The 16354-nt window shown below is 40.8% G+C and overlaps 1 protein-coding gene across 1 annotated transcript in view; it reads left to right on the forward strand.

Moving 5' to 3' along the window:
• Window positions 1-1684: 1684 nt before the first annotated feature.
• Window positions 1685-16354, forward strand: part of LOC149869043 (uncharacterized) — a 171360-nt gene continuing 156690 nt past the window's right edge. Inside the window, exons 1-13 of the mRNA XM_090037683.1 lie at window positions 1685-1712; window positions 2470-2649; window positions 2943-3185; window positions 5053-5171; window positions 5723-5851; window positions 6080-6257; window positions 7134-7266; window positions 8283-8386; window positions 8495-8737; window positions 9647-9973; window positions 11149-11309; window positions 11681-11814; window positions 13372-15289. Coding sequence (XP_089893809.1) covers window positions 1685-1712; window positions 2470-2649; window positions 2943-3185; window positions 5053-5171; window positions 5723-5851; window positions 6080-6257; window positions 7134-7266; window positions 8283-8386; window positions 8495-8737; window positions 9647-9973; window positions 11149-11309; window positions 11681-11814; window positions 13372-15289 — 3897 coding nt within the window. The remainder of the gene's footprint in view (window positions 1713-2469; window positions 2650-2942; window positions 3186-5052; window positions 5172-5722; window positions 5852-6079; window positions 6258-7133; window positions 7267-8282; window positions 8387-8494; window positions 8738-9646; window positions 9974-11148; window positions 11310-11680; window positions 11815-13371; window positions 15290-16354) is intronic.

Below are 16354 nucleotides of genomic sequence, written 5' to 3' on the forward strand. Positions count from 1 at the left end.
GGGACTTAGCTCTGTTTTTGTCTCCCAGCTGATTCACGCTGAACAGCTTGAATGACTTACCTTTTACCAAATTAGGGTGAGGGCTGTCTAGTTGATAGTTTAGGCAAGGTTAAAGTAATGGTTTTGGTACAGTGAAACAACCAGGATAAATGGAAGAAATTATTTCAGTTTCCTTATTTGCAGGAGTATTCATAACCACTTAGGATAGCTGCATATATTAGGATATCTGTGTGACCAAACAGAACTTAGCTAGCAGTTTACAAGGGAAGTAGCACAGAAGGTAATATGGCACTAGGTGTTCAGTAATCATAGCTCTGATTGTTTTCAGTTAAAGTGAGAGTGATCAGCAGTTTTAAAAATCAGGCCAAACTTTTACAATTAAAAAGGAACTCTGATTCCCATCTCCATAGACTGAGGAATTGAGTCACTCTGCTAAGGCTGCTGACATACAGACTTTGTCTGACTGGATAATCTTGTCTGACTTGCCATTCAAGTTTTTAGTCAAGTCATCAGAGCTGGTAATTTTTTTCAAATTTTGACTTAAACTTACAAAGGTCTTTAAATATTTTCCCCGAATTTTCACCAACTTCTCCATATTTTAATGAACTACCATCTTGTTTGTACTGCAAAAAAATGTAATATTCAAAACTGACAGGACATTCTGGGTGCCTCACTTCCTAAAGACTTACCTGGGTTGCCTTAATGAGACCTACTTTTTATCTCAAGTTGATTACTCACAAATGGAGGCACCCAAAATTTCCAGTCGTTTTTGCAAATGTAGATCTAGATAGTGATAAGTTACAGAGATTTGTTTGCCTTTAGTTTATCATTCAGCGAAGTTGCCCCCACAAGAATTCATTGTCACGTACAGCTACAGTGACATCATTTGCTTATTTTTCCACCATATATTATTATTTATTTGTATAAATGTTAACTATAAACTAGTATTAGCATGCAGGAATAAAGAATTAATTGTGGTGTAACTTAGGTACTTTTAAATAATTGTTTAAATCCATTTGAAATAGTATGATAATAATTATTTAAACAATAATAATTATTTAAATAAAATTGGAAGTATTGGAATTTGAAATGGTATTATTTCACAAAATCCATTTTTAAAGCAGTGATAACAGTATGCATCTGCCCGGTGTCAGTTATGTACCAAATAAAAGCATGGCATCTGGGTCTCCTAACACAATTTTATAAACCAAAATATTACATACATTTTCTTGTGTAAGACAGTGGTCTCCAAAGTGGGGTGCACAAGATGATCCATTGGGGTGCGCAAAGAAAATATTAGAACTTGTATTTTTATTTATTTTTTATCTAAAAAAATAAGGAAGAAATTAAGCTTTACTAATATTTAATATACAGATTGACACTGGCACCCTCACTCGGTCCGTATGTTGGATGGTCATGTGTCACACATGGTACGTGAGGTATCCTGAGGGAAGAAGCGTTCGTTCGCTTTCAGCGTATTGCGACGTATTGCAGTTTACGTGTGCCTGGTTAAGTGGATTTACAAATTATATTATCTAGTTTTAACTAAACTAACCCTCACAAAATGGACAAGTGGCTTAAAAAGATTCCTGCAAAGAAACCGCGGATTGAAGATAATACTAATAATGTGAGCACAGGCGAACAGCAAGATAATGGCAGAGCTGACACTTTTCCTACTCCTAGTATGAGCTCTTCGTCAGCCACATTACAAGGTAAAAACAATGACGAACTAATTTGGATCTACGTATCTTTGTGAGGTATCTTTTTCAGCTATGACAGCCATTAAAACCAAGTATCAACATAAACTGAACTTAGAGCCAGACCTTCGAATTGCTGTATCACAAAGTGTTAAACCAAGATTTTAAAAAATAATGAAGCATATTCAATCACATTGCTCTCACTAAAAAATATTATTACTACTACTAATTTTTTTTAGTGAGAGCAAAAAGGTTTTTTGTACTGTTAATAAATAAAATAAAATATCTTTTTTAAAAATATTGTTTATTTCACCTTTATCTCATCCTTTTTTAATTTCTATTTTTTGTCTATGTTTTTATAATGTACATAATATATTAGTACAATAGTACATGTATATAATTTATAAATAAATATACATATATTGGGGGGGTGTGCTCAAAAAATTTTTACTGGTAGGGGTGCGTGATCAAAAAAGGGTTGGAGACCACTGGTGTAAGACATGGAATAGGGAGAGAAGATAAATACTTCAAATGAAACTGCTTTTTAATGCCCGGTTTAATCCCAATAAACAGTTTCACAGTGTTTTCATAGACTCTACCACACCCTGTTCCTTAGCTAGCTCCTCAGGATGAGTCTATATTGCTTTGATCAGTTGCCAGGCAGTGTATCCAGTTTTTCTTTCTGCCCCAGGGTATTTTGACATCAGCCAAATGTGTCCTCAATTACATGTCTTGTTTGGTTTCTTTCTGTGTTTACTCACTTTTCCTGCAGTTATTCAGCTGGGGGATGTCGACCTGAATTGTCCTCACAACTGCAAATGCCATAACACCCATTTCTTCGGTACTGACAGACAGACAGTGAGGAGAGGCCAGGCCTTTGACTTATATGTGCATTTCCAAAACCGGGAATGGGATGACTCCGTGGACAAGATCTCATTCACTGTAGAGACAGGTAATCATCCCAAAATTCCAAAGAACCTTTCCTACTTCCTTATTGATAAGTGATACTCTGTCATTTGCAAAATGCATAGATGAATTCATTTTCCCTCAGTCAGATTCTGTATGCACCTCAAGTAATATTGTAATCTTCCCCTCAACAATTCTCTACAATTGTAAACAGCACTAAGAAAATCCAGCATAAAAGTAATGACACTTAAAATACAAATGATGTTTATCCCAAAATATGTGCCTGTTGACTATGGCTTATTTGATTTATTTACATTTGTATTTGACTTTCCTGAAAAGGCCTCAGACCTTGTGAATCCAAGGAGATGAAGTGTACCTTTCCTCTGGGCAGATGCATAGATCAAACCTGCTGGAGTGCTTGCTACAAACCTCATCAGCATCGATGTATAAACATCAGTGTGTTTCCACCAATAGACGCCTGTATTGGCCGCCACATTCTCAATATGAGCATCACATCTTGTGATCGCACATTTCAGCAGTGCCTTGGAGACTTTGACATCCTCTTTAATCCTTGGTGTGCTGGTAAGAAAGATGGCAGACTAAGTTTGCAAATATAAAATTCATAAAAACGTGGTGATCAAAGGAGAGAAGATTTGAAGTTAAAAATATATATTCAATAGCGATGAACTCGAGCTGCAGAATTAAGGTTCAGATTGTGCATGATTTTCTTTTCTTTCTGCAGGACCAGGGAGGAATCCCAATCTAGATTTTGAATGCTCCAAAATCCAGGGATATTGAGGCAGAATTTTGGTTTAGCCTGTTTGATTTGGCCTGATAGTGGCGCTATACGATAATGTTCTTGCACTTCTCCAGTGCCTTCCTCATGATACCTCTGGCTGCATCTATACATTCATTAATGCACAGTAGTTACTGCACATTTAATTTAGTACTTGCTTAATGAAGTCCTAAGTAAAAGTGCAGTAGCTACAGTTACTGCACAGTAGCACTGGCAAATGCCTTTTTAGTGATGCCTGTTGGTAGCCTATTAGCACTGTCCATGCTGTGATACATTACTATGCAGTGTTATTAGTAGGGGTGTGCAAAGCGGGCCATATTGAATTCAGATTTGGATTCAGCCCAATTTGGGGGACAGTGGTTCGATTTGTTGATTCAGATCACTGTCCCAATTCAATTTGGCTGCATTCGAATCTGAAGATTTGATGCTGATTCAAAGAATTAGTGATGCGGCCATAGATATAGCTTTAAATGTTTTTTCTACATACCTGGAGGTAGCAGACACGGCTTGTGAATGCTGCAAAGGTGGGGTGGATGGAACGTCCCACAGGAGCGCTGGGGTCCCCCCACAAACTCAGCAATAAACCCAGAAGCTGATCAGAAGTACTTCTGATCCACTTCCAGGTCCATTGCTGAGTGCACAGAGGGGCCCCCCTGAGCCCCCTCCCCCAGCTTGGCAATTGGCTGCGGGTGCCCCCCCAGACCCAGGAGGCACCAGTCACCAAGTCAGGGGCTGTGGGAGGGAGTCCCCTGCGTGCTCCATGGTGGACCTGGAAATGGACCAGAAGTGGTTCTGGTCCACTTCTGGGTCCACCACCAAGTGTGCTGGGGACCCTGTTGCACTCCTGTGGGATGCTCCATCCACCCCACCATCTCAGCATTCATGAGCCACACCTGCTACCTTGAGATATGTAGAAAAAACATATAAAGCTGTGTCTATGTCTGAATTGTTGAATCTCTCCAAGTCAATTCGGAGGGTTCCAGTTTGATTGGAGAGATTAAAGGGTCTCCTGATTCAATTTGGATTTGGAGATTCGGCCACTGAATCAGGCCAAATCTCCACCAAATCGAATCAGTGACCGACGCTTTGCACAGCCCTAGTTAATAGGTTACTGTGCATTAAGCATCTCATGTAGATGTGATCTCTGTGAAGTAAATCAGTATGAACAGAGGGTGAGTACTAGACCAGAGTCAGAAGATTGGGTTCTGATTCCACGTGTTACTTCTGAATATAAGTGACCTTATGCATATTTTGATGTGCCAACTATTAAAAAATGGTCTATAAATTTGCATGCCCAAATTGCAATGATTATTGTACACCTCAGAGTTAGTAATCATAATGTCAGGTGAAGGCAGAAGTGCTCAGAGCTTCTGAAATTCGTACTCTAAATATTTAAGGGTTGGGTGAGCTGTATTAAAGAAAATATAATTTGGCAAAAGGCAAGCCTCAAAATATAGTAATATATTAAATGCTTTGTCTCAAATGTCAACCCCTCCCCCAACCCCAAAACATAAAGAGATGATTCATTTAAATATTTTGCCCAAGCTTACATTAAAAAGATGGGACAAAATAGATTCACTAAGAAAGAATGGAGAAAGAAAGTAAGGGTGGAAGAAACAAAAGGCTGACATCTCCTTTGTGCTGCTTTGGCAGATGACCCCGTGTACATGGACAATCAGGCTCACAGAGAAGAATATGTTCTGAATGAACATGGGATGCTGTACGAGGGAGTACACAAGCACGTTACTTCTAGACCGTGGCACTTTGGACAGGTGAATGCAATGCTCTGAGACTTCTTGTGAACTTGGTAACAAATCAAGAGGGCAATAGACTGGTTCTGACCTTTTTCTAGTATTGGTATATTTCAGGATTTACAGAAATATTTGGTGTGCTACACAATTTTGTAAGACTTTTGTGCAGCAGTCCAGATTATGCTCTTGTTTTAACATTTTGCATGGACTACAACAATCCTTTCTACATGGCTTATATGGTAGCAGACTCAACTTTGAAGGAAAACCAAATGAACTTATTTTGGCTCTGTAAAGTTGCAGAGAATTTTCTGCAAAATGGAGAGAAGGATATGGGGCCCCTGAAGGAAAAGGGATAATGTTTCTATTGGCAAAGCATGTTTACTGATATTATGGAAAATCTTATCCAATCTCTATGTCAATAGATATGAAATGCAATATAAAGTATTAAATACTGGGATTAAAGAAGGGAGCTTCCCACAAGCATCCCACTGATTTAAAGGAAAATAAAAGTGTCAAATCAGTCATTTCAGTCCATAAAGTCTGTTACTAACCCTATTTTTTTGTATAATTAGTTTGAAAATGGGATTCTGGATATCTGCCTGAAGGTCTTGGATATAGGTTCAAATTACCACCAAGGCTCTGAACGAGGTTGTCGCTGGCGTAATGATCCTGTGCATGTCAGTATGGTGGTAAACCACATGGTAAGTGAACGGTTCCTTCCTTTGACCTTTATCTACATCAGCAGTACTGATCTGTGTTTTTTAGAAGAGTTTATCACAAGAAATCCCCGCACTACAAAGAGTTACTCATGGAGGAATTTGACTTTAAACACAACCTAGCTTTTTCTTAACTCTGTCACTTACTGCAGCATTTACCATCTGTGGTTCCCAGAAAATCTGAAACCATGATTAGTGCTTTATTCTTTCCAGCTTTGTGGCCATCACAGTAACAGCATCATGAAGCTCCAAGACAACAACGATTACTTGAAGGGAACTAACCCATTAACATGGAATGGAAGTGTCCCCATTCTTCAGCAGTGGTATAACGGAAGGTGTAGGCCAGTCAGATTTGGAGACTGTCTCACTCTTGCATCAGTGATGTGCACAGGTACGCGGGCAAGAAAATCTTTCCCAAAAACTGATTGCAAATTACTCATCTGATCTACATACTACCAGAAAAAAAAGGATTTTTTTTTGTTCCCAAAGCAAAGTAGCTGCTTAGTATGAGATGTAATTTTATCTCTGTAGTTTTCCATACCATAGTCAGAGGAAGAAGAAAATCACTACTCTTTCCTCCAAAATTTGACACCAATTAGTACTATAAACCATGGCATTTGCTAAGCATTTCTTCTAGAGACTTAAGAAAACCAGGGCAAACCTGGAATATTGTTTGTGGTAGTATACTCTTCTAGGCCAAGTTTGGAAAATTATGCGAAAGAACAAGAGGTGGCAATAGGAACAAAATGCCTGATTATGCCTTTTCCTCAGAAATAACAGAAATGAACTATCAACTGTTATCCTATTTAATGGAAGAAATGGGAGTTTTAGTGTGCTAGACAACATAGAGAAGTGCCAATGGCAAGTCTGTACTGATCACTTACTGAAGCTAAATCTACTTTGGGTTAAGGAAACTATTTTGTCATAGAGTGGCATTCACAGTAACATTATAGAAAATTCTGGCTGGTTTGTTAGAAAATGCCATTGTTGCAGAACCTAAACAGGGAGGCAACCAAAAAGGCTATCATCTTTGTTATTACTTTACATTGTTTCCAAATACCTGAAAGGAGCCCTTAGTGAGACACCGTTTGTACCCTGTGTGTGATGCACCTATGCATATTGTACCATACAGATATACCTTCTATGTGTTAACGATTTTAGAATTATTTGAAAAATAGGAAGGAAAGAACTTGACTAACTAATTCTAGGGACTTGCTGCTTAGAGATTCTTTTGTGAAAATAGTCTTAGAGTATTTTTTCCTTGTAGTGATGAGGTGTTTGGGAATTCCAAGCCGTGTCATAACAAATTTCTGTTCTCCACACTGTGCTGAGAACCCCCTTGCTGTCAATGAACTTTTTGATTCTACTGGCAAAACCCTGTGTGGCAAAGACAAATTATGGTAAGTGTGAAATAGGTCATTAGAGCTCCCTATCTTGTTGTATGCTGTTGTAGATGTACAAGGAAGATAAGAAAGACTCATATTAGCCTGCTAATGCAGCATTTCTGCATGTCCATTTCTTCAGATTTCAAGACTACTGCAATAATTCAGTAACTATATACTAATGGCAGCCACATGACTACTGAATCTACATGAAAAACTCATAAAACATACTTAAGGTCAAAACTACTTACGCTTTTCCTTTGAAAAAAAATAAGACCATCCCTCTTTGAGTAGTCTAAAAATACTAACTGGGCCATGAAACACAAGGGCTAAATCCATCATAGAGTTGAGCCATCATCTTCCATCCTCCATAACTTCATTGATAATTGTGGTTGGTAGTTGGTTTTATGAAAATTGTTATCACTGACCAAAACTACTGTAGATGTATCCTCACAACTGTATCTATGATCCATGCTCTTAGTCTGGTTAGATGAGAATTTTAGCTTGTATTAAAGTACACCTTAAGAGTTCTTGACACAGACTCTGATTTTTACTTTCAAGAAAGAAGGGAAAATCTACAGAGAAGGACTATGAGGATGATCAAGGGAATGGAGGCCAGATTTTACAAGAAGTTGCTAAAAGAGATTGGCTTGTTTAGTGCAGTAAAATGTAAGATAAGAGGGGATATTCTTATTCTTCATATATATATATATATATATATAATGGAGGTAAACTAAGGACAGGGGAAGAACTACTTGAGGTAAAGACAGGTTTTGGCATAAGAATGCATAGATATTAACTGGCTATGAATAAATTTAAACTGGAAATTAGAAGAAAGTTTCTAAACATCAGAACAGAAGGGTTCTTGAGCAACCTTCCAACATGGCAAGATGGGTGGGGTAAACAACCTAACCATAGATTAAATGGAGCTTAATCTATTTACATGAAAAGTTTTATATGAAAGGGGTGCCTTCAATAGCAGGCACATTTACTTAGTAATTGAAGAAGTCTTTTACAATTCTGTGTTCCTATAGGGCATATCACTGCTGGAATGAATCCTGGATGGCTCGCAGAGACCTAGATCTCTGCAGTAGTAACTGGCAATGTCTGGATCCAACACCCATGGAGTCTGAAAGAGGTGAATGAAGCCTGTATCCTGTATCCTGCATGCTTGTGTTCTTGAAGTAGTATAGTGAGCATTTAATGTTATGCCACATTATGATATGTTTACCTGTATATATCCTAGGTTCAGCTTGCTGTGGCCCTACCTCAATCAGAAGTGTTAAAGATGGAGAATTGGATTTGGACTATGATGGCCAACATATATTTTCTCGTCTGAATGCAAGCTGTATTGGCTGGCTTTCCAAAAACAGTGACAAGAAAGAAAAACTTTGCTATGATGCTTGGCTTTGTGGGCAGTGTGTTAGCACTAAGTCTGTTGGCAATAATCATCGTGAAGATATCACTGGAGCATACAAATATGAACTTGGTATGGATCAAAGACTTTCACTGAATTAACAAATATTTGAAATGATTACATTCAATAATTACAAATGCATTGTTTGATTGAAAAAAAAACAAAAACTCCCCATGCTAAATCAAAATGAACCTTTTACAGATTGGTCTAGCTTTTGGGTAGAAGTCTGATTCTAGAGCAATGATTTTCAAGCTGGGTGCTGCCAGATCCTTTGAAGGGTGTCACAAAGTGTGTGGAAATAAGCAGTAAGCTAAGCAGATACGCCAGGCTCAGGCTTGTTCCTGCCTGGATGATCCCCCAACCCCTGTGTAAGGAGGTAAATACTGTAATCTACAAATTACTTTTTGAAATTGGGGCCCACTCAGTTCACAAAAGTTATGGAGGAATGCTTCAAGTCTAGCGGGGGATACCTTGAGTCCAAAAATGTTGAGAACCACCACTGTAGAGGCTTCCAGATATAATCTAAATTCACATGATCCATAGTTCTACTAGAGGAACAGAGATCATGTTTTTTTTTAGACATTTGGAAGCCCATCTTACATAACATCCTTCTCACATAACTTAAAAACTGTCATTTATTCGGTCAGACCATGGGTCTATTTAACTTATCTTGACTCGCTTAGGGGAGAGTAAACAAAGACTGGCAATTATGCAGCCTCTATGGCTTAGAGAAGTGTTGAACCTGTACACCAGTTTACTCATAGCTTGTTTGTCTCAGAAGTATCTGAGCACAAAAGTGGAATATGCACTCATAACCTTTCTATGTAGCATATGCTGCCTAATTGCTGGTGATAGATGTTTACAGAATGTGATTAAGTGGGCAGCAAGCTTATTTCTTTGGTGAAGTCTTTGGCAGGAAGGCAGTCTAGATATGATCCTGTAGCTGCTAATAGATTAAATATCTCTACTCTTCTTCAACAGGTTCTCTGAAAGGCAAAGAGGCATTTTACAAAGCTTATAGAAGAATTCACTCTGGATACTGCAATGCTCCTAACTGTCATATAGATAGAGATTTAGCAGCTCTCCAAAGCCCGTTCTTAAGTGATGCTGGTGTGAGCATGAGGTTTAAGATGGTTAATTGCCCTATGTATGGCCAAGATGTCCATCTTCATTGGTTGCTTGAAAATTTACGAAATGAGCCCAAGAACCTAAATTTCAATCTGTGCACTCAGGTGTTAACACACAATGGATGTGCTTTGGATCAGTTCTGGAAGGAAAATATAAATGTTGCACTAGGTCCAAGGGAAGGTAAGAAACTTTAGTGGTAATATGCTTTTGCTGGTCCAATATCAATGCTTTTTTTAGTTGCTTGTAATCAGGACTGATCCCAGCATCATGTCTTGTGAGAGGCTTTTGAAAACTCTAGGGGATGAAATTAGTAAAGCTTGGTATTGTTTAATATTGGCAGTTGAGTTACCTTATTGTTACAGTTAACACTCAGCTAGTTTACTGTGCGACTTGCACACTATTTAGTGATTTGTAGGATTTTTATTTCTGTTGGATCTAAATTCACAAGGTCTAGAAACATTGGTTAATGTTCTGCAGAAAAGGACCATGGGGTTACAGTGGACGATAAGCTGACTATGAGCCAACAGCGTGCCCTTGTTGCGAAGAGGACTAATGGCATATTAGGCTGCATTAGTAAGAGAATGCCAGCAGATTGAGGGAAGTGATTCTTGCCCCCTGTTCTGCACTTGTGAGGCCACATCTGGAGTACTGTGTCCAGTTTTGGGCTTCCTACTATAGACAGGATGTAGACAAATTGGAGAGAGTCCAGTGGAGGGCAGCCAAAATTGTGTGGGGGCTGGGCCACATGACTTCTGAGGAGAGGCAGAAGGAACCAGGTTTATCTAGTGTGGAGAAGAAAAGACTGCATGGAAATTTAAGAGTAGCCTTCAACTACTTGAAGGGTGGTTTCAAAGAGGATGTTGCTAGACAGTTCTCAGTGGTAGCAGATAACAGAACAAGGAGCAATGGTTTCAAGTTTCAGAACGGGAAGTTTAGGTTAAATATTAGGAAGAGGTTTCTCACTTCGAGGATAGTAAAGCTCTGGAATAGGCTACCCAGGCAGATTGTGGAATCTCTATCCTTCAAAGTTTTTAAGACCTGGCTAGACAAAGATTAAATTAAATCTTACCAAGTTTTAATTTCAAAGGTTTGGAGATAGCGATGGCCATCTTTGACCTAGAGGCTTCAAATAAGGAGAATCCTCTTGGTGAATAAAATTATATAGTTACAGATCCCTGAATACATGAAATCAGCCACTGTGTATATGTGACTGTGGATATCAATATTTCCTACCAAAGGCATAACATTTTCGTACAATGACAGAAAGTCATTTTTTTCTTGCCAGTCAAGCACAGAATGGAGGAGCAGGGATGATATATTAACTCAATTGTAATGAAAATAATTTTGTTTTACAGCAAAAACAATCCCATTACATATATCTTATAATCAATATGGCCATCATCTGGGTGATCACAACATTATGAGGTTGGTAGCTATCTCTGATCCAGAGTGTGGAGGAGAAGTTCTGGTGGTGAAAAGGGACATTGTGATCAACAGGCCTACTGTTGCTGTTAAGGTAAAGGATTACAGGATAGTTCTGATACATATAGAATGACTCGTTTGGACACTCATTGTTCAAAGATACAGAGGCACATGTGTGTGCATGTACTGTCAGCCCCTCTGCCTGGCTGCAGTGATGAATAGTTCTTAATCTGTAGCACTTTTTTTTAAGGTTAACATGTAGGGGGTGCACATAGCTGCATATGCACCCCCTGAATGTGGTGGTGCACCCCCTGCGAAAAGGCGCTGCCGATACTGCCAGCAGCGCCTGCAGGCAGTCACCATTTGTTTATTTGTTTGTTCACCAACTGGCAAAATACAGTCTAATATAAATGCTATATTTCTAAAAAGGTAAAAAATGAAGACTGTTTCTGTGTCTTTGACCAGCTCTTAGGTCTACCTCGGCTGAATGAACCATGTACTGCAGAAATCTCCTTCTGCAATCCCCTCCAGGAAGATCTGAAGAATTGTGTGCTGAACCTGGAAGGCTGTGGTTTATTCAAAGAGCCAATGACTACTGAGTAAGTTAAACAGATTTTTAGGTGGGAAATTCATAGCCTCAATTTGACAATGGAAAATTGAAATATAATGTTATAGCTAAAAACCCCTGAAAGCTGTTCAACCAGGCATATGTTGGAAGAGAGTGACATAACACCTGTGCTACTGTTGTGGAAAACTTTGATGGGACTTTGTTTTTTCTAAACCAGGGGTGGCCAATCTGAAACACAGGTGCCACAAGTGGCACAAGCAGCCTCTCTGTGTGGCATGTAGCAGACTGCGGAGGGGATAGAAAGCACTGTAAGAAAGAAGGGAGGGTAGCAGAAAGCAGATCAGATAGGGAGCACAGATCAGGAAGCACAAAGCAGAGCACCAGTTCAGGTGAGAAAGGGATCTGAGTGGCACTCTCCAAGGGTGCCAACAGTTGGCTGCAGTTATTCCATGTCTCTGTTTTGATACCCTGAAGGGCATGTCCTCTAAAGCAGCAAAAACAGATCAGAGACTATAGAGAGGGGACAATATTAATGGTTTATTTTTCTTAAAACATAATTTAAAAGGTACAATCTGTATGGGAAATGCACTGTTTTCTTTGCCAGAAATGCTAATTGGATCTCTGCAGCTTGAGCAGGGCTTTTATTCATGGAAAGAATACAATAAGCCCATTGAATTTGTAGTTAGTATCTCTCTAAACCTAGGTGAAAAAAGAGTCAATATATCCAAGATTCATTAGCATGCAGTTCATTCAACACTAGATAAAGGAAGGGGATTACTAATATGTTTTGTAAGGCCACAACATCTTAAAGGAAGGACTGCACTGAGTGCTTGCAGAATGCCATTTCATCTTAGAATAGATTAATACCTAGTTACTATCCATTGATATTCTTGATTATGAGGAGGAATTGAGAACAATTGGAATTATTTAGTCTCGACAGAAGACCATTAGGAGATATTCTAATTGAACTATATTAACTTAACCTAATAAAGCTCATTGATCTACTTTAGGTTATTGAACAGACCGTAACTAGAATATTAAGTTTAAATTAGAAGGAAATATGCTATATGTGTAAAGAGTTCAAGGTGTTGTTATTTCACAGTACATGGTACATAGATCAGATGGATTTCTGTGGGTACTGAAAGAAAAGGTTATCAGCTTGTTGCTCATTTCCCCCAGTTCATCCTGAGGCTGAAGGAAATATTAATCATGCTTTTCACCATGTGATTTTCTTTTGGATGGGAAGGAAGAAAGGAATGTCAAACTGGAGTAAGGGTAGCAGGTTTTTTAAACTTCTCCAGTGTAAAACATTATACTTTGGAATAGAGGGGCACTCTGTAAAGTTAAAACTAATCAAACATAGCAGGTGTAACAATGTCAACAGGCATAACAGATGTACATATGCCCGGTATCTCATTTTGTCCATGTCTGCCCAAGCATCCCACCCTATCTATGCCATAATGTCTTGCTCTCTGTTTCTTTGAATAATGTCACTTCATGGGTGGTTTTGTATTCAATCCAGCACGCCTACAGGCTACTTATGTAACAAAGAACACTAATCTTTTTTTTTTTTTGTCTCTTCATTCAGTTTAGGAACCTTGGCTTCCAATCACCAAACACGGACTGTAGTGGAGTTTATACCCTATAGGCATGGTTGCCACCGGCTCCTAGCCAACTTTGCATGTCACAAGTTTGGTTACTGCAAAGGTTATGCCAATGCTGATGTGTGTGATCCGAGGTGCAATTCAGTGCCCTTCCCTGTGTGCAACTCAGGGACTCCCCCAGTGTGTGACTCCGGCTCCCTCCCTCATGGGGATTCATATGTGGACTATATGTGCATTCCCATGTGCACCTCTGGGAATGGCTCTGGGAGCCAGCCCACATTTGACTATGTGTACCTCCCTGTGGGACATCCCCTATGCAGTTCTTTGCGCCCGTCTGATTCTGGCTTCCATATTATATGTGACACTATGCCTTCTGCCATGAGTGCCCCCATGTTTCATTCAGTGAGTGGTTCTGTATCTGCCCCAACATCCAGCCCAGTGGGTCAGGTTGTTGGTGGCTCTGCTTCTGCTCCAATTCCTCACCCTGTCCAACCCCCAATGCCTTACTCTCTGTCTATCCCAGCAAACAATGCTATGTCTGCTCTGCTTTCACACTTCATGGCTGGCTCTGCTAACAGTTCAGTGTGCTACCCTGTTCACACCCCTGTGTCTCACACTGTGTCTGGCACTATGCCCACCTCAGCCTCCCATCCACCAAGTGGCCTGGTGTCCCATGCTGCTTGTAGCTCTGTGTCTACCCCAGCATCCCACTTCCTAAATGCCCCAGTGTCCCATGCTGCCTGTGGCTTTATGTCCACCCCAGTGTCCCATCCCCTAAATGGTCCAGTGTCCCATGCTGTGTCTACTCCAGCCTCTCGTCCTATTTGCACCCCAGTGTCCCACGCTATGTCTACTCCAGCCTCTCATCCTATTTGCACCCCAATGCCCCACGCTATGTCTACTCCAGCGTCTCATCCTATTTGTGCCCCAGTGTCCCACACTATGTCTACTCCACCCTCTCACCCTATTTGCACCCCAGTGTCCCACGCTATGTCTACTCCAGCCTCTCGTCCTATTTGCACCCCAGTGTCCCACGCTATGTCTACTCCAGCCTCTCGTCCTATTTGCACCCCAATGCCCCACGCTATGTCTACTCCAGCCTCTCACCCTATTTGCACCCCAGTGTCCCACGCTATGTCTACTCCAGCCTCTCATCCTATTTGTGCCCCAGTGTCCCACGCTATGTCTACTCCAGCCTCTCATCCTATTTGCGCCCCAGTGTCCCACGCTATGTCTACTCCAGCCTCTCATCCTATTTGCGCCCCAGTGTCCCACGCTATGTCTACTCCAGCCTCTCACCCTATTTGCACCCCAGTGTCCCACGCTATGTCTACTCCAGCCTCTCACCCTATTTGCACCCCAGTGTCCCACGCTATGTCTACTCCAGCCTCTCATCCTATTTGTGCCCCAGTGTCCCACGCTATGTCTACTCCAGCCTCTCATCCTATTTGCGCCCCAGTGTCCCACGCTATGTCTACTCCAGCCTCTCATCCTATTTGCGCCCCAGTGTCCCACGCTATGTCTACTCCAGCCTCTCACCCTATTTGCACCCCAGTGTCCCACGCTATGTCTACTCCAGCCTCTCACCCTATTTGCACCCCAGTGTCCCACGCTATGTCTACTCCAGCCTCTCATCCTATTTGCGCCCCAGTGTTCCACGCTATGTCTACTCCAGCCTCTCACCCTATTTGCACCCCAGTGTCCCACGCTATGTCTACTCCAGCCTCTCACCCTATTTGCACCCCAGTGTCCCATGCTATGTCTACTCCAGCCTCTCACCCTATTTGCACCCCCATGTCTCATTCTATGTATGGCCTTGCGTCCACCTCAGTATCCCACCCTTTGAGCATTCCAGTGTCCCGTGCAGTGCATGGCTCCATATCTAATGCAACATCTCGTTCAGTAAGCATTCCCCTGGCTCGCTTTGTGGGTCCCTCTGCTTCTTCCCCAGTGGCTCGGTCTCTGTCTCACTCAGTGTGTAGTTCTCACCGGGGTCCCTTAGGCAGTACAGTGTCCCGCTTTTCTTCACAGTCTGCATGGGTCTCCAGAGCAGTCCCTGCATCTCGCTTTCAATGTAGCTCCAAATTACGCTCTGCATATGGCACTCAGTCCCACTCTAAGTCCCGTTCTGCATATAGCACTCTGCCCCACTCTGCATCCCGCTCTGCATATGGTACTCTGACCTGCTCTGCCTGGAACTGTACTCTCTAGGCTACTATGGACACAGCTACATTGGAAAACCAAAAAAGACTTAAGCAAATAAAGCAAAGCTTGCATGAAGTCTTGTTTGAACTGGAAAGTGTACTTACACCAAGACATACCATGCACTGAGGGAGAACAAAGTGTGTGGTTCTGGGACATTCATACACACATCTGCAATATGCCAGAGGACCTCCAGCAGCAGAGAAGGGCATTTGATATTGTGCACAAATTGGAAAGTGATGCTGTGGTAAAAATGAGCAAGCTCCCAACTTGGAGCTAGAGGGTCTTACAGTCGCAGAACTTGGATTCCATCAGTCAATGAGATTGCTCTTTCAGTCCAAGATATTTTATGAACAGTTTTCTCTCATCCTCCTTTTCTTTGATTAGCAGTTTGCACTTCTCACCTAGTTGTTGGTCCTGCTGAGCTATACTGCTCATGCCAAATCACTGTTTTACATAAAATGCATCAATCTCAGGATTATTCAAATAGATGTAAAATATGATAATACATCAGTGACAGAAACCATGACCTCCCTCAGGTCTTGCTTAGCAGGCATTGGACCCTGAACTCCTAACTTGTTATGTTATGTATCTATTTTTATGCTACTATATTCCCTTGTTTATCAGGCTTTGAAAATGAGGGTGGTTACACCATAAACCCATGGGCTAAAATCAAGCCTGCTTCATGTTAACTGAAATCAAAAGAGTTATTTCACGTTATCATAATTTATTATCATAACTCTTGATGTATTCCAGTCCCAGTGT

The sequence above is a fragment of the Crocodylus siamensis genome, chromosome 3 (genome assembly GCF_052110815.1).
Source record: "Crocodylus siamensis isolate JL-2025a chromosome 3, ASM5211081v1, whole genome shotgun sequence".
Taxonomy (NCBI): domain Eukaryota; kingdom Metazoa; phylum Chordata; order Crocodylia; family Crocodylidae; genus Crocodylus; species Crocodylus siamensis.